Source organism: Capricornis sumatraensis, chromosome 6, assembly GCF_032405125.1.
Source record: "Capricornis sumatraensis isolate serow.1 chromosome 6, serow.2, whole genome shotgun sequence".
Lineage (NCBI taxonomy): Eukaryota > Metazoa > Chordata > Mammalia > Artiodactyla > Bovidae > Capricornis > Capricornis sumatraensis.
Genome location: NC_091074.1, coordinates 67,870,397 through 67,887,976, shown reverse-complemented (window position 1 = coordinate 67,887,976; position 17,580 = coordinate 67,870,397). Strand labels below are relative to the sequence as shown.

The 17,580-nt window shown below is 54.3% G+C and overlaps 2 protein-coding genes across 2 annotated transcripts; one reads left to right on the top strand and one right to left on the bottom strand.

The window, feature by feature from the left end:
• Positions 1-1,918: 1,918 nt before the first annotated feature.
• Positions 1,919-10,411, top strand: CD72 (CD72 molecule). Its single transcript, XM_068973600.1, has 7 exons — positions 1,919-2,000; positions 2,110-2,211; positions 2,793-2,864; positions 3,034-3,123; positions 3,459-3,794; positions 8,170-8,318; positions 10,304-10,411. The coding sequence occupies exons 1-7, from the start codon at positions 1,919-1,921 to the stop codon at positions 10,409-10,411; spliced, it is 939 nt and encodes a 312-aa protein (XP_068829701.1).
• A 108-nt stretch (positions 10,412-10,519) lies between these two features.
• TESK1 (testis associated actin remodelling kinase 1) lies at positions 10,520-14,735 on the bottom strand. Its single transcript, XM_068974171.1, has 10 exons — positions 14,517-14,735; positions 14,272-14,393; positions 14,093-14,141; positions 13,422-13,568; positions 12,994-13,076; positions 12,737-12,827; positions 12,425-12,508; positions 12,185-12,274; positions 11,955-12,069; positions 10,520-11,631 (listed from the first exon to the last, which is right to left on the bottom strand). Exons 1-10 carry the CDS (start codon positions 14,733-14,735, stop codon positions 10,739-10,741), a joined length of 1,893 nt encoding a protein of 630 aa, XP_068830272.1. The 3' UTR covers positions 10,520-10,738.
• Positions 14,736-17,580: the final 2,845 nt, after the last annotated feature.

The following is a 17,580-nucleotide window of genomic DNA, read 5'->3' as shown; positions in this document are numbered from 1 at the left end:
GAGCTGTGTGTAAAACAATATAGGGGCTTCTTTTTTTGCCCATGTCACGTGGCTTGTGGGGTCTTAGTTCTCCATCCAGGGACTGAAATTGGGCCCTTGGCAGTGAGAGTATGGAGTTCTAACCACTGGTGTGGGTGCTAAGTCACCTCAGTCATGTCCGACTCTTTGTGACCCCATGGACTGTAGCCTACCAGGCTCCTCTGTCCATGGGCTTCTCCAGGCAAGAACACTGGAGTGGGTTGCCATTTCCTTCTCCAAGTTTCCCGACTCAGGGATCGAACCTGAGTCTCTTACCTCTCCTGCATTGGCAGGTGAGTTCTTTACCACTAACACCATCTGGGAAGCCTCCTCAACCACTGGACCACTGGGAAATTCCTTCAGGGATTTTTAAAGGAAGAATTCTACTAGGAAAATAAGAGAGATGCCAGTACGCAACTAAGAAGATAGTAAAACCTTGGTTGGTCCAAAGTCTTCCTGCTCAGAACCCAGCCATTCTCCCTCTGAGAAGCTGCAGTCCATCTTCATCCCTATGAAGTCCTTTGTCCGTCTGTTCCTTGACTCCCAACAAGATGCATGAACAGTCAGTGGTGTGGGCACACACACAGGGGTGTCCCTTGCCCTCACCCCTAGCCCTGCTTGTCCCAGAGCTTCTGCCTCCTGGACTCCGCTTGCTCCATCTAGCTGATATCAGAACACAAGGGTCACATAGGCTGCCAAGCAGGATGGGACAAGGAAGGGGCTGATGGGCCACAAGGGAGACTAGTAGGGCACCAAAGGTGGAGGAGGCCAGAGAAAGCCTGTGGAGTAAGAGTCTGGAGGGTGTTTACACAGGAGAGGCAGTTTGGTCCCAGATCCTCTGCATCCTCCAAAGGGCTGCCACATCTTCAGGAAGGGCTTGGAGTGAAAATTTCCCCAAGTGGGGGATTCCTGGCAGCTCTGTAGGACGACAGCAGAAAGGGAGCCAGGGCCACCCTGAAATCCCTCAAACTGATGGAGAGAAAATGCCCACCAAGTAAGGGAACCCCATTCTGGGAACTCAGTGAAAGTGAAAGTTGCTCAGTCGTGTCTGACTCTTTGTGACCCCATGGACTATACAGTCCATGGAATTCTCCAGGCCAGAATACTGGAGTAGGTAGCCTTTCCCTTCTCCAGGGGAATCTTCCCAACCCAGGGATCGAACCCAGGTCTCCCTCATTGCAAACAGATTTTTAAACAGTTGAACCACGAGGGAGGCCCAAGAATACTGAAGTGGGTAACATATCCCGTCGCCAGTGGATCTTCCCAACTCTGGAATCGAACTGGGGTCTCCTGCAGGAACTCAGATCTGCTGGGAATCCCAGGATGAGGGAGAGCCAGGGTTCCAGACTAGGACCCCCCAATCTGATGGGAGGGTAGAGCCCCAGCCTGGAGCGGTGATTAGGAGACCCTCTGCGGTCAGTTGAGCATAACAGAGCTCCCACTGCACGTAGAAAGCCCAGGGACTGGGCAGCCACGAAAGGAGTGTGGGGCAAATCAGGTGACCAGGGTGGGTTGTTGGAGCCCAGCACTGTCAAGGCGGGTCTGGGATGCAAGAAGAAGGGGCACAGGCAAGATGCAAGGCCAGGCCGGAGTACTGGCTCTCTGACCCCCTCAGCCCTGACCCCCTGCTTTGGGCCTCAGTCTCCCCTCCCCTGCCCCTCTGCCCAGGGCTCAGGGATGCCATTTGCTTCACTGAGCCCATCTATCTGAAACGGGTTTACATCTTCCTCTTTTGTGACTGGAAGTCACAGGGCAAGGCGTGAAGCCGTCAGTCACAGAGGTAACACAGAGCCTCATCGTTTGAAGGGGTTGAGGGGAGGGGGCAGAGGGGAGAGCGGCAGGGTAGCCCCAGGCCGGTGGACGAGGAGGGGGACCAGTGGGAGCAGAGGTGCCCAGGACCATGGCTGAGGCCATCACCTATGCGGACCTGCGGTTTGTGAAGGCTCCCCTGAAGAAGAGCAACTCCAGCCAGCTAGGACACGGTAAGGGCAGCTGCAGCGGCTCCTTGATTCTGCAGCTCCATCCTCCTTCGAGATCCCACTCCCACCCCACAGACCCCCATCCTGATCCCACCTTTCCTCTCCTCTCCAGACCCAGAGGCTGATGAAGATGGCGAACTCACCTATGAGAATGTGCCCCCAGGCACAGGAGGACCCTCGAGCTTGGCGTCCTCTGGATTACGGGATAAAGCAGGTCTGGGGAGCCTGGGGGATGCATGTTTGTGAGGGGCTGTGTTTTGAGTTGGGGGAGTCCACAGCATTCTTGGGAGGACAGTATCCTTGGAGAAAGGATGGGGGTTCTCAGGAAGAGAATGAGGACCAATCACGGGAGCCAAGGAAGAATAAAGCTTCCAGTGGGGAGTGAGGGCTCTATGGAGGAATCAGGGCAGCCCTGTTGGGGTGCAGAGCTCCAGTGAGAAATGGGAGTCCCTAGGGGGAGGGGAGAGAAGAGAAGAGAGGGAAGGGGGAGGAAGGGAGAGCACTTCTGGGGAGAGGGTTTTGGCAGGCAGATGAGTGGCCCCAGAGGGAAAGATCAAGCGAGACCCTGAAGGGTTACAGAGGGTCCCCGGGGAAAGGATAAGGTAAGACCTACGAGGGGCACAGGAGCCCCTGGGGAGATGAGGAGCTCCGGAGAGCGCTAAGGGTGGCCCCGAGCGGCGGCTGAGGGCACCTTAGGACAGACTGGAGTCTCAGCGCGGTGGAGGGGGTAGGAGTGGGAAGAAGAGGGCATTTCCTGGGCTTTCCCACCTTCACAGGAGTCTCTCCCTTCCGCAGGGGCCCAGTCGGAGCAGCCAACTGCTGCCTGGAGCCCCGTGACGTCACCAGCTGCCGGGCGGATTCTCTGGTGTGAGTACCCGATGCTCCCAGCCCCGCGCGCGCCTCCCGCTGCCCAGCTAGTGTTCCGCGTCCTTCGCGGGATGCTCTTTCCCGCGAATCTCCACACCCCACCCCCTCGGTCTATCAATTTTCGTGGGGCTCACTGCACCCCCGCCCCCCAACCCGCTGTCTCCCTAAGGCCATGCAGCCTGCATGCGGTACCTGGTTCTGGGCCTGCTCCTCATCTGCCTGCTGTGCGGGGTGGCTGCCACCTGCCTGGGAGTGCGCTGTGAGTATGGCTGCCCCTGGTTTTCCACTTACCCGGAACAACGTTCTCCCCCACTCTCCCCAACAGCTGCCCTTCCTCAGCAGGGCGGGAGTCACTACCACCACAGCCTCAGCCTTAGGCTGGTTTCTAGCCAGGTCTGTTTTCACAGCCCAGTGACTTCCTAGATTGTCCTGACCTAACCCAGTGCCCCCTGAAGCTTTAGGTGGTCAGATTTTATATTCCATTCCAGCCTGTTAGGGCAAACTTGCAAGAAGCAGAAAAGGGACTGACGCTGAAGCCTCGGGTTACCAGGGCATGGCTGATGATGTCCTGAATCTCTCTTTATGGCCAAACAGATTTGCAAGTGTCTCGGCACCTCCAGCAAATGAACAGGGTTCTGGAAGCCACCAATAGCAGCCTGAGGCAGCAGCTGAGCCAGAAGATAACCCAGCTGGGGCAGAGGGAAGAGGATTTGCAGGGATCCAGGATGAAGCTGGCCCAGAGTCAGGAAACACTACAGGTGGAACAGAAGGCTGGCCAGGCTACCAGACAGCAGTTGCAGGTTTGCCAGTCTGACGGAGAGAAGACGAAAGAGGCCTTGAGAAATAAGGAGACAGAGAGGATGAACTTGGAGCAGAGGCTGAACAGTATGCGGGAAAGACTACAGTCTTTCTTCAGGTGCTCCTCCCCAGGTATCTGCTCTGGGAAAGGAGAGATGGGAGGGCCTGCCATGAGGGATGGATTGAAGCAAGGGGTCTGTCTATCTACTGGAGCGCCACTGGGTTGTTCAGGAAAGGGGTAGTGAACCAGAGTGCTGGCTGACATGGACGCGAGTTGTGCATCCTTGGCCAGCAGGGGGAAGGGTCTAGCCACCTACTGGATTTAGGGTTTGATCCCTGGGTTGGGAAGGTCTCCTGGAGAAGGGAAAGGCTACCCACTCCAGTATTCTGGCCTGGAGAATTCCATGGACTGTATAGTCCATGGGGTGGCAAAGAGTCGGACACGACTGAGCAACTTTCACTTTCACCCAGCTCTAAGGTGGGGTCCTCTTGGGGAGAAGACGGTGGCAGCCAGCAGTGCAAATGATACAGAGCAGCAAGCTCAGGGCTCATCTGGCTCATCTCAGGGCTCGGGGCATATCAGTGTCAAGGATCTGGAAACTCCCTGAATTTGGATGTGAAATTGATTGGTCACGTTTTTCTATAGAGAGGACCTATGCTGCTAGGTCACTTCAGTCGTGTCCAACTCTGTGCAACCACATAGATGGCAACCCACCAGGCTCCCCCATCCCTGGGATTCTCCAGGCAAGAACACTGGAGTGGGTTGCCATTTCCTTCTCCAGTGCTTGAAAGTGAAAAGTGAAAGTGAAGTTGCTCAGTCATGTCCGACTCTTTGCGACCCCATGGACTGCAGCCTACCAGGCTCCTCCATCCATGGGATTTTCCAGGCAAGAGTACTGGAGTGGGGTGCCATTGCCTTCTCCGAGAGAGGACCTATAGCTTTACTTAATGCTTGCTATAGCTGAGCTTCCCCAAGCTTGTTTTAGAAAAGGCAGAGGAACCAGAGAACCAACATCCACTGGATCATTGAAAAAGCAAGAGAGTTCCAGAAAAACATCTATTTCTGCTTTATTGACTATGCCAAAGCCTTTGACTGTGTGGATCACAATAAACTGTGGAAAATTCTGAAAGAGATGGGAAGACCAGACCACCTGACCTGCCTCTTGAAAAATCTGTGTGCAGGTCAGGAAGCAACAGTTAGAACTGGACATGGAACAATAGCCTGGTTCCAAATAGGAAAAGGAGTACGTCAAGGCTGTATATTGTCACCCTGCTTATTTAACTTATATGCAGAGTATATCATGAGAAATGCTGGACTGGAAGAAACACAAGCTGGAATCAAGATTGCCGGGAGAAATGTCAATAACCTCAGATATGCAGATGACACCACCCTTATGGCAGAAAGTGAAGAGGATCTAAAAAGCCTCTTGATGAAAGTGAAAGAGGAGAGTGAAAAAGTTGGCTTAAAGCTCAACAATCAGAAAACAAAAATCATGGCATCTGGTCCCATCACTTCATGGAAATAGATGGGGAAACAGTGGAAACAGTGTCAGACTTTATTTTTTTGGGCTCCAAAATCACTGCAGATGGTGATTGCAGCCATGAAATTAAAAGATGCCTACTCCTTGGAAGAAAAGTTATGACCAACCTAGATAGTATATTCAAAAGCAGAGACATTACTTTGCCGACTAAGGTCCGTCTAGTCAAGGCTATGGTTTTTCCTGTGGTCATGTATGGATGTGAGAGTTGGACTGTGAAGAAGGCTGAGCACCAAAGAATTGATGCTTTTGAACTGTGGTGTTGGAGAAGACTCTTGAGAGTCCCTTGGACTGCAAGGAGATCCAACCAGTCCATTCTGAAGGAGATGAGCCCTGGGATTTCTTTGGAAGGAATGATGCTAAAGCTGAAACTCCAGTACTTTGGCCACCTCATGTGAAGAGTTGACTCATTGGAAAAGACTCTGATTTTGGGAGGGATTGGGGGCAGGAGGAGAAGGGGACGACAGAGGATGAGATGGCTGGATGGCATCACGGACTCGATGGACGTGAGTCTGAGTGAACTCTGGGAGTTGGTGATGGACAGGGAGGCCTGGTGTGCTGCGATTCATGGGGTCGCAAAGAGTCGGACACGACTGAGCGACTGAACTGAACTGAACTGTGGTACAGTCTGGAGTTGGGGCAAGGCAGCTGAGGTTCTCTCAGAGAGCTTGGAGGGCAGTGAACTAGGGTGGAATTGCTCATCCCTTTTGAAAGGAGGAGTGCAGCAGTATGTGGGGTTGAAGGAGGGGGACACACAGAAGGTCTGCCAAAGTAGGGTGAGGTTGAGGGAGGGTCTCCCGCCTGAGAGGAGGGGACTGCTTGTGGACTGGTTGTCTAGAGGTTAGGCTCTGTCTAGGTCATGGGCATCTGGATACTCTCCCAAAGCTTTAAACAAAGTGATTATGTACAGACACCTGCAGCCCTGGTTTCTTTAACCTTCTCATTCTCGACAAGCCTCACTTTCATGCCAATACTGCCCACCCCCACTGCCAACTCCCATTCCCACAGCTGAACCTAGACCTCAGCATCCCAAACCACACTTCCACTGAAAGGACGGTTCAGATCTTCACTGTGACCACAACGGGCCCCCACACTTCTTCAGTCTTACAGAGGCCTTCTACCTGCTGGCTCCCCTGTTTCCTCCCTTCTCATCAGCCATCACCTGTCTTCACTTCTTTCTCTACCCATCTTGATTTGAGGACCTGTCCCCTTACTTCAGCCACCCAACTCACTCCTTGGTTCCAGTGTCCTGGTATATCTGGTTGGCAATATCTCAACTCTGGATGAACACACAGGCCTGCACCCAGGGGTGACAAGCTGTGCAGTCATTCTGCTTGGTGCCACAAAACTCTAGTCTCAGCGTCTGGTGGGACCCCACACTACTAGCTCTCTGTACCCCACTACCCTCTCTCTCACTCTCAGCAGATGGCCCTACTCTGCCAGAGAGGAATTTCCTCTGTTTTCCACCACCAGTTCTGTGTATCCATTTGCATTTTTGTCCATCCTCATCTCTTGCAAGGATACCTGCAACAGCTTGCTGAATGTTTTCTCTAAACATCCCTCCTCCAAATCCACTTTTAATGCTGCAGCTAGGGTGATCCTTTAAAAACAAAAATCTGATCATGTCATTCCAGTTAAGATCATGTCAGTTAATTAATTACATCAAAAGTTATGGAATACATACTCTGTGTCCAGCACTGTGCCCAGGCACTTGGGATACAGCCAGAGAACAAAATGCCTCATAATCTAAAAATAAAAAATTCTCAGTCTGGTCCCCACTGCCCCTACCTACCTTTCAGTGTGCCGCTCATCCCCTCACCCTTGTTCATTTGGCCACACTGACTTCTATATTCCTTTAAGTTGCTGTAGGACAGTAACTCAAGGGAGTAGCTGGGTGGGGATGAGAAAATACGGCCAGAAGAGAGGGAATTGGAGGGGAAGCAATGATTTTTGGGGAGGTAGGATGGATGGGGCAAAGCAGCAGAGAGAGGTGGACTGGGATCAGGAGCACAGACTGGGGTGTCGGATATTAAAGAAAGAGGGAGGTTTATTTCTGACCAATAGTCAGGAGGAGAGAAAAGAGACAAATTTTGAGATGGAGGGGAGGAAAATGGAGAGAGTTCACACATCAAGTGTCTGACAACTTCAACAAAACAAGGTTGTCAACTTGTGGAAGACTGGAGGGGAAGCTAGTGGCTAGCAGCTTGAGGAAGGAGGGCAAGTTTTGAATATGCGCTGGGGAATGCGTTTGGGAGCTAATGAGACAATGAGATGAATGGGAGGTCCATTGATCACTTCTTTACTGGGGACCCAGGTAAAGTTAACCAAAATGGGGGGTAGACTGCAGTTGTTCAGAAATTGGGGATAGTACCACCAGCCCTTTTCAAATAAGCCTCCCAGATTGAAAAAAAATTGATTGATTGGTTTCTGGCTGTGCTGGGTCTACATTGCTGTGTGGGCTTTCTCTAGTTGCAGTGACCGGGGATACTCTTCATTGCATAAGCTTCTCATTGCAGTGTCTTCTCTTGTTGCAGGGCATGGACTCTAGGTATTCTCAGGCCTCAGTAGTTGCAGCACGTGGGCTCAGTAGTTGTGGGCTCATGGCTTGTGGGTTCTAGGGCATGGACTTAGTTGTTCTGTGGCATGCAGAATCTTCCCAGACCAGGGATTGAACCCACGTTCCCTGCACTGGCAGGCAGATTCTTATCCACTGTGCCACCAGGGAAATCCAAACCTCCCAGGTTTTAAGGAGTAAAATTGTTGAATGTTAAAGGCTCTCACTAAGTATGCACAGGTATGGCATTTCCAGGGTAGTCAAAGAAAAAAAGATTACAAAGTTTAAGGACCAGACCAGTGAAGGCACTGAGGTTCCACTCCAGAGAATATTGTTAGCAACCGGGTTGCTGAGCGTTGAGATCCCCCTCCGGGGTCTGGACAGTGCAGTGCTGTCACTCTCTTTCTGCTTTTAGATTCCTGCTGTCCCCTGGGATGGATACAGAATGAGAGGAGTTGCTTTTACATCTCAGTTACTAAGAGAACTTGGACGGAAAGCCAGAGCCACTGTAAATCTCTGTCTTCTGATTTGGCCAAAACCAGCAGCAGTTCTCATCCATCTGCAGTAAGCAAACCCCTATTCAAAGACTGTAGTGGGTACTGTTGGGCAAAGGGACATATGTCGTTGAGTCAGGGATGGCACTGTGCAGCCTCTCAGCACAGAGCTCCAGGTGGCCCTACCTACTGATTAGGGCTGGCATGAGAGTTGAAACTTACAAGCCGTCTTTACTTTAACCTGTTTCTCATCCCAGCTTTCTGGTCAGTTCTGGGCTGCTCAACAGGTTCTTTGACTCTCATGGTCTGCCAGGCAGACAGGTTCCATACCTGGCGCACTGGATTGTAGGGAATGGCTCCTTGTGACAAGAACCGTCCACAGAATGACTCTTCACAGGCTGGCAGAAATTCTTACCCAGCATGTGCATGTGGGTATGCATGCATGCATGTGTAATGAGGGGTCAGCTTGTATCTGCAGGGTGGCACTTGAAGGGTGCGGGGATGGTCACCGATGAGGCGATGTCATGCACCAAGGTTGGGTACAGTCCTCTTGCTGAAGCTCATAGCCTCTCTAGTATTTCCTTCCTCTCCTCTTGACACCCCCTCTCTCCCCCTATTCCAATATTTCCCGGCACTCCTCACACACCTCTGGTCTCTTAATCTCCCTTCAAATTTCTCAGATTTATATCAGAAACTTATGGAAGGTGGTGCCACAAGGTGGTTCAGCTGAATACTGGGTTGGCCCCAGAAATCCGTCCTGGCAGCCTGATCATGCAAAATACACTTGGTAAGTTTGTTAGGACTTTGGGGCAACAAAAATGCTCTACAATCCTTTCATAAAGACATGGTAATGAACTCTCCCTCCAGGTCATCCTCTCAAAACTTTGGATGTTATAATCGCCCATGTGTCCATTTCTTCTATTTGATTAATAACTCTCAGGGCAGGCATGCTCTGTATTCTGTCCCCAGTACCCAGCAGTCCCTGGCACATGCTTTACTTAAAAAAAAAAAAGACTAGTTTGGGACCTATATCACCTTTCTCTCAGGGGGATAATTTGAGGATTTAGCTAGGGGTTACAGCTGATGAAGAGCCTCGGGTCTTCTAACTTTACAGCCGACAAGGCTACCCAAATTGAAGTTGTACTTTTTCAGTCAAGTCCACTTGGGGCACCAGAGTTGCCCCAGAGAAGTGAGAAAGGAAGTAATTGGGGTAACTTTGAGGACCATCCCCAGGGACCTTGAAGCAGGGTAGTTACCTAACTGAAGTTTCCATCTTTGAAAACTTGGGCATTTTCTCCCTCCCTTGGTCCTATAGCCTCTTTGGGTCGGAGTCCAGACACCTATCCCTGAACCCTCCCACACACAGCAGGCAGGGTGAGTTAGGACTTGGGTTAGGTTTGTTCAGGGCAAGAGAAGGGAGGATGGGATAGGAGGGGCCACAGCTTAACCCTGTGCTACTTCACTACCCTTTAGGTATTCCCCAAAATGTCCCAAGCTAGAAATCAACCGGAAGGATCTGGACCTGACGACAGGGGTGTGTCACCTTCCATCTCCTTCCATCTGTGAGATGTCAGCTTTCAGGTCTCCAGACAGGGACCACTCTTTGCACTGAGCTGGGTAAGTGTGGGGGATGGGACTGAGGCATGGAGCCTGGGGGCAGAGGGTCTCACACAGAGGGCAGGGGGAAAACTTGTTTCTGGAGGCGGCAGCCATGTCACAACCTCCAGGGGCTTGGTCTGCTTATGGAAGGGAGTGTTGGGCAGGGAAGGCCTGGAACTGAAGGGAGGCTGGTGATGCGGCTGTCCAGGTTGCTGGGGAGGAGGTGGGGTGAGCTGGATGAGGATTCTCAGTGGCAGTCAAGCGTGGAGCTCACTGATGCTTTAATCCTCCAGGTCTCACTGATGCTTTAATCCTCCAGGTACTCAACAACAGGACCCTGTGCCCTTCAGCTCTAACCTGTAGCCTGCGGGTCCTAAGATCTGCCTTCCTCCAGTGTGTCTTCACTCTGCCCAGACAGGGCCCTGCCAAGGGCTGACCCAGGCCCATCATCTCTAGGCAAGCCTGCTGGAGATCCTGTCCCAGAAACTGGACTGTTCCCAGGGAACGGGGAAGAAGCTTCTAGAAGAGATTTCGCCCCCTCCCCTGCCCCAAAATCTCTCATAGTAGAATGGGTGGGGAGGGCGCACGGGCTGAGTGGATGGGGGCAGCCCGGAGCCAGCCAGGCAGTTTTATTGAAATATTTTTAAATAATTTGCACGTGTTAGTCTCGTGTATCAGCAATGCATTGTCTGGTTCAGTGATCCCCACGGGAGAGCAAGCCCAGGGGTTGGAAAGGAAATGTTCTGTTCCTCGCGTCCATGTTGAGCCTCCCCTGTACAGGGGCAAGAGCTGCTCAGCCCGTCCAGGGCTGGCGTGGGCCAGCGTGTGCTCGCTGTCCTCATGGGGCATCTTGAAGGCCAAGGTGGAAGCCAGAGACCACAGGCCCCACTGCTAAGAGCGTGCCCCGGGCAGCTGCAGGCTGGGGGTGGGTGGCTTGGCGTGGTGCCCTCGGTGGCAGAGGAGACTGCCTGCCTCACAGTTCAGGTTGCGGTAGCGGGCCACAGCTGGTGCGGGGCGGGGGCACATGGACAGGAAGCCAAAGCTGAAGGGGCCGAGGCAGCAGCCGGGGCAGGGCAGCCCCTCCTCAGGCTCCCGGGGAGCTGAAGGGGGCGGCGAGGGTTCTGTCCGCTCCAGGGCTGCTGCGCGGGGCAGACTATGCTGGGCCCGGTTCCAGGGCTCCCCTGCCCAGCCTTGCGGGGAGTTCACCACCACGGCCGGGGGGTTGTTGTTAAGGGGAGGTCCTGATCTAGGGGACCAGGGCTGGGAGGCCGAAGAACAGGTGCTGATGAAGTTGTCTGTGGCCACGGCCACGGCCAGGGGCAGCTGCGGGGCTGGTCTTGGGGGTTCTGGCTCAGGGCTGCTGCCCTCACACTCCATCTGCTCTTCGGCTGAGGGGCCCACAGCAGGAGGGCCAGGACCCGGCAGTGCTGTCTCCATCCGTCGGGGAAGCTCAGGGGATGACGGTAGTGAGCGGCAGCGGCGGACAGGTGTCCCAGGCTGGCCCAAGGTCTCCGGAGTGGTCACCAGGGGCAGCTGGATGGAGGGCAGTAGCGATGGTGGTACAAGGGGTAGAGGGGCGACTGGCTTGCTGGGCGTGTCCAGGAGCTTGATCTTGCCACCTCTGAGGTCTTCCCGTAGTGAAAAGGGGTTGACTCGAGTCAGATTGTCCCCCCAGTTGGGGGGTGATTCTGGCGATGGGGGTAGGAAGAGGTCTGACCGGCTTCGGGAGAGCCGGGGGTCTGGCCTGGGGAGTGTGGCAGAGGGACCCCCTCTTGGAACAGATCCTGTAGACAGAGAAGTCTGTGGTCACTGTTCTCAGCACTCATCAGAGTTCCCTGAGGGCCTCATGAACTGACTGGGAGGCTGGTGGGACCAGAGCTAAGAAAAGAGTGCACCGGAAAGAGGGGGATATCCCCGCCAGCCTCCTGTATCTCTTCTTCCCTTGTTCCCCTCCCCTCAGGCTCTAGAATTAGAAAACTATCTGCTTAGAGAGGTCCTCTCACCGCACCCCCACCCCCAGCCTTCTCAATAAAACACTCAGTCTCCTCAGATGATTCCGAGTTCTAAGGAAGAGAGGAGCAAAAGGACTTCAGTCGTGCTCACTTACCCTGACCGCGTGTCAGGGGGACCCGGGGGAGGGAGGCTGGCTCAGGCAGCTGCTCCAGGATCCACTCCAGGTGCTGGGTGATTTCAGTGAAGGGAGCGCGAGTGCGAGGTTCCATCTGATAGGGAGAGAGGGCAGCTTCACTCAGAGCTCCAAAAGCATGTCCCTGAGTGTTCCTCCCATCGCCTGGGCTGGCCGGGGGTGCAGGGCAGTGGGGAGAGTGGGGCTCTTACACTGCAGCAGTGGATGGCCAGGAGCAGGAAAGGCAATGGGCAGTCGCCCCCTACCAGGGCCCTGAAAGCAGGCACATCCAGCCCAAAGTCCTGTGGGGACAAAGATGAGACGCCTCCGAGTCAGCCTTCCTCCAGTTTTCCTGCTGCCCCCAGTTAGGGCCTCGACCTTCTGGGAACCCTCCATGGTTCTGAACTGCACAGTCCGGAGTGCATCCTTTTAAACCTGGGCATATCACTCACCTCGGTCCGGGGTAGGTAGTCAGGGTCTGCAGGTACTCGTGCGATGAGCTCACAGAGGACAATCCCAAAGGCAAAGACATCAGCCTGGGGTAGGAAAGAATGTCCGCGGGATGCACTGACAGTTTCATGTCAGAATATGTCAGAATTTGGGGGAGTCTTGACGGTTGCCATGTGTTGGAGGGGGTAAGAGGGGTAAGGTCTTGGGTCTTCTGAGTATCTCTCAGAGCTGCTGAGGAACTTGGGATGGGGCCTAACATGAGAATCTCCAGGGTCTCTGGAAGGCCTTGGGGACCTCAAGGGTTGATGTCTTACCTTCTCATCATACAGCTCGCCTCGCAATACCTCAGGAGCCATCCAGTATGGGGAACCCACCACAGCCAATGGCTCCTTCCTTGCCCCTTCCCTGCAGGGGCAGAGTGGTCAGGAATATCCCATCCAAACACCCTTCCCAAAAAAAAGGGGGTGAGGTCAGCCCACTCCCCACCCACACCCCAAAGGAAATGTGCCTGTGGGTTTTGCTTAGATAAGGGCCTTCTGGGAGGTTTAGGGGGATGGGGCATTCACCTCACCTATACACAGGAATCTTTTCAGCCAGCCCGAAGTCACCCACAACAGCTGTGAAGCCTCGGTCTTCCCGTCGGATCAGACAGTTCTGACATATACATATAGCATCCCCACATACCCATCACCTTCTGTTCTCTGATCTCCTACTATGCACCTCAAAGACCTGTCATTCCAGAATAATCCCATCTTCTCTGATCTCCCAGTTCTCCAATGTACCCCAATCTTGCAGCATCACCCATCTCTTGGTTTAAACAGAATGGTTCTCAGTCCCTCAGAGCACTCCCCCTCATCATCCCAGTCCACCATACTCCAGTGTCTTGCTACCCCAACATCCTAATGTTGCCTGTTATCCACTTTCCAGTATCCATGGGCTAGTTACAATCCAATGAATCTCAAATCCCCTTTCATGCCTCCACCCACCTGGCCCGCTTACCTTGGATGTGAGGTCTCGGTGGAATACCCCTTTGGCATGCAGGTACCGCAGGCCACGGGCAATGTCCAAAGCCAGGCGGAGCCTGACAGGCCAGGATAGGGGCTCGGGGGAGCTGAGCAGCTGTTCCAGGGTCCCCCCGTTCATATACTGGGACACGGGAGGAGAAGGAGAACGAATATCAAAGTTTCAGTCTGTTCTCTAGGTCTCCCACTTTTAAGCCTGGGACACTCAGGAGAATCACAAAGGTCAATAGGGTGAGTCTGTGCTCTAGCGCCCCCATTCATATCCTAAGGCTGTCCGGACCCATACATGTACATCTATTTAAATTTAAATTATTAAGTTTACAGAAAATTAAACATTCAGTTCCTGTCACAATAGTCACATTTCCAGTGCTCCTCAGCAACTTGTGGCTAGTGGCTATGGTTTTGGACCGCACAGATACAGAACATTTTTATCACTGCAGAAAGATCTGTTGTTGGACAGCACCCTTCTAAAGAGTATCAAGGATGGGACCAGCTGACGCCTTTTATTTGTGGTTTGCCTAAAGGACGTTCTGGGAAGCCTCCCCTGGGTCCTGCGCCTCCCAATACTCCTCTGCAGATGCTTGGGGCCGCTGACTCCCTCTCCCCTTGGTGGTGAGGGGGTCCCCCGGCTTCTTGGCCCATCCTCACCTCTGTAAGAGCGTGCAGCTGCCCTTGGTGCACGCAGACCCCCATGAACCTGGAGGAGGATGGGAAAGATAGCAGGGTAGGCTGTAAGAGCCTCGGCCTCTCCACAGTTCCCACTTTTCCCGCGGGATCTTTCCCCTCCCCCCAGCAAGCTTCCCAGCAAGCGGCTGGGGCCCGCTCACCTTAGGATGTTGGGGTGCCGAAGCCGGTTCATCAGCTGCACCTCCCGTAGCGTGTTTCCCCGGTTACTGGGGAGCCTGTTCATTTTCAGCACCATGACTTGCCCTGACTGTCGGTGCCGAACCTGCGGGCGGTAGCGGATGGCCAGTCCCGAGCAGGTTGGGAAGACTGCCAGGGTCCAGGCCCCTAGTTCCAGCCTCGCGTCTGAGGCTCGGTCCCGCCCCTCTGCCCTCTCTGCTGGTCCTACCTTGTAGACCTCAGAGAAGAAGCCGGCCCCGATCTTCTCGGCGCAGTGGAAATCGTCCACGCGTGCCAGGCTGGACACGGCGCTGCGGAGAGCCCGGTAGGAGGAGGGGCGGCCCCGGCCCGGGCCTCCTCCTGCGCCCCCCGGCCCCGGGGGCCCCTCCCCCGGCGCCTCTCCAGGCCCGGGCCCAGGGCCCCGTAGTGGGGGCCGTTCCCCGGCCATGGCCGGGCCCCCAGGCCGGGGCCTGCCTCACATGGCAGGGTCCCCGGGCCCCGGGCAGGCCGCGCTCGCCATGGGAGCGGGCCCAGACGGATCAGGGGCGCCCGGGTTCCCGCTCCCGCTCCCGCCCTAGAGAATAGAAGATTCGCCGAAGATCCTGGGCCCGCCCCCGCCTTGCCGGCTCGCTGGGCCCGGGTGGACGCCGCTCCGCTCCGCTCTGCGCAGGGCCTGGGCCTGGGCCTGGGGCGGGCGGTGGAAGTGGCGCTCCCGGGCGCCGGCGGGCAGGCGGGCAGGCTCCCCGCAGGCGGAGGCGGGCGGGCGGGCGGCGGCCGCTCCGCTTCGCCGCTGGGGCTCAGGCTCCGCGGCCTGCCGGGGGCGGGGCTGAGCCGGGCCTCTGATTAACTCCTTCGAGCCTGGCCTCTGGGCAGCGGCCACGCCCCCTCAGGTGCGCACCCCGCAACCTGAAGCTAGTATGCCCTAGGCGAGTGGGTCTGGGGCGTCGGGGTCAAATGAGGTCAGGCCTGAGCTGAATAACTGAAAGGAATTAAGGGCTGATTGTGCGCACGCGCGGGTCAAACGTCTTTTAACTGCCCTGGGAGTCCTTTCTCCTCTCCCTCCCTCAGGTCACTGGCGGTTGACTACTCGGCTCAGGGAGCCGCACGATTCCTGGGCTCAAAGAACTCGCAGGGCTGAAAAATGGATCCTTCTGGCCCAGCCACAATCAGAGGCAGCCCAGCAACCTACCTACCTTCCCAGCCTCCGCCCTGGCCCAGCCTTCCCATTTCCCAGGTCTCGACCTTTACACCTTACACCTCCGGACTCCCTGACACTTTCTACCTTCTCAGGGGATGGTGATGCCCCGAGACTGCAGCGAGCCCTCGGTCAGCCCATTCCAAGTGTGGCCCCGACTCCTCCTCATCCATCCCGCCTCCCTCGATAAAGTTCAGATTCCAGAGCCTCGTCAAGTGACCACCCAGCCTGCACCTTCCTTTTACTATTTCGTCCGAATGCCCCTCTCTGTCAAAAGAGAAGACTTCACCTGTAGCGACGCCCCTCTAAGCTCAAGATCCCACCCCTTAGCAAAACCCCGCCCCTCAAGGAACTCTTTCCTTCGGAGACCTCTCTCAGTGACACCTCTCAGTATGACACTGCCAACCAACATCAGTTCAGTTCAGTTCAGTCGCTCAGTCGTGTCCGACTCTTTGAGACCCCATGAATTGCAGCACGCCAGGCCTCCCTGTCCATCACCAACTTCCGGAGTTCACTCAGACTCACGTCCATCGAGTCCGTGATGCCATCCAGCCATCTCATCCTCTGTCGTCCCCTTCTCCTCCTGCCCCCAATCCCTCCCAAAGTCAGAGTCTTTTCCAATAAGTCAACTCTTCACATGAGGTGGCCAAAGTACTGGAGTTTCAGCTTTAGCATCATTCCTTCCAAAGAAATCCCAGGGCTGATCTTCAGAATGGACTGGTTGGATCTCCTTGCAGTCCAAGGGACTCTCAAGAGTCTTCTCCAACACCACAGTTCAAAAGCATCAATTCTTTGGCGCTCAGCCTTCTTCACAGTCCAACTCTCACATCCATACATGACCACAGGAAAAACCATAGCCTTGACTAGACGGACCTTAGTCGGCAAAGTAACGTCTCTGCTTTTGAATATACTATCTAGGTTGGTCATAACTCTTCTTCCAAGGAGTAAGCGTCTTTTAATTTCATGGCTGCAGTCACCATCTTCAGTGATTTTAGAGCCCCCCAAAATAAAGTCTGAAACTGTTTCCACTGTTAGTGTGTACCAGAACCCCTCAGTGTGACAACCCTCCTTTGTGTGTTCCTTCTGCCCAGAGAGACCCCACCTCTCAGAGTGACTCCACCAGCCATTGTGACCCCGCCTCTCAACGTGACTCCTCCCCTCAGTGTGGCCCTTATCAGTGTGACCCCTCTAGACAGGTACCGCCCCCAGTACGTAGGAATCGGGTCTGCCGGTTCAGGCGGCAGGAAGTTCTGCCACCGGCCTCTAGAGCCGCGCGAGGTCTCGAGTGCGCACGCACCGTTCCAGGACCCGGTGCGCTCGCCGTACCCAACGCTTCTCTTCTCCGCTGGCTCCTCCCCACTGTCATCGGCGGTATAGCCAATCATCGCCTGGGTTGGGTGACGTCACACGATCCCGGTGACAGGTCTGGGAAGAGTGGTGGTGGGCGTCGGTGAGCCGCTTGCCACCTAGCGGCGGAGTGGAGTCCGGTAGGAGCGGAGGCTGCGGGCCTGGAGCGAAACAGTCTGCGACAGAGCTTGAGGGAGCAAGTCTGAATTCTTTTCAGAAACTCTAAAGTACTATTTTTATTTCTGTGGTAAGCTAAAAAGAAAATTAATTAATTGCACAGTCGGCATCCGTGTGGGTGACTACCTTCTAACAGAGTTTTATCCCATGTTTATGGAGTGAGAGCCTCGTACTACTTGTTAAGATCCAATGAGAAAAGAATAAAGCAGTCTTAAATTATAAACGGTGCAGGAGGATCGAAAGAAGGTCAGATGCTGTCTCGGTACAAGGGAAGTTTTCGCACAAAGTAGGAGAAAGAGCCAGAGTGATTCACAGCCACTGCCAGTATAGACAGGCCATATGCATCATATTCATTCCTCCAGAGGCAATTTTGTTTCAGCAAAACAAGCTCATTTGTCACGTTAAATGTTAACATCTAACCTATTTCATTTGTAAGTTTGCTTTCTGTAGTTAAGATCTGCGAAAAGTGAAAAGTGTGTCACTCAGTCATGTCCCACTCTTTGTAATCCCATGACTGTAGCCTGCCCCACAGGCTCCTCTGTCCATGGAATTCTCCAGGCAAGAATACTGGAGC

What these genes read in the sequence shown, in the direction of transcription:
- CD72 (XM_068973600.1), top strand. Translation starts at nt 1,919, where the DNA reads ATGGCTGAGGCCATCACCTATGCGGACCTGCGGTTTGTGAAGGCTCCC. An exon ending in TGGATTACGGGATAAAGCAG is followed by an intron (nt 2,212 to 2,792) that starts GTCTGGGGAGCC and finishes TCCCTTCCGCAG; the next exon opens with GGGCCCAGTCGGAGCAGCCA. An exon ending in TGCCGGGCGGATTCTCTGGT is followed by an intron (nt 2,865 to 3,033) that starts GTGAGTACCCGA and finishes TGTCTCCCTAAG; the next exon opens with GCCATGCAGCCTGCATGCGG.
- TESK1 (XM_068974171.1), bottom strand. Translation starts at nt 14,735, where the DNA reads ATGGCCGGGGAACGGCCCCCACTACGGGGCCCTGGGCCCGGGCCTGGA. An exon ending in ACCGAGACCTCACATCCAAG is followed by an intron (nt 13,077 to 13,421) that starts GTAAGCGGGCCA and finishes TGTATATGTCAG; the next exon opens with AACTGTCTGATCCGACGGGA. An exon ending in ACTACCTACCCCGGACCGAG is followed by an intron (nt 12,275 to 12,424) that starts GTGAGTGATATG and finishes TTGTCCCCACAG; the next exon opens with GACTTTGGGCTGGATGTGCC.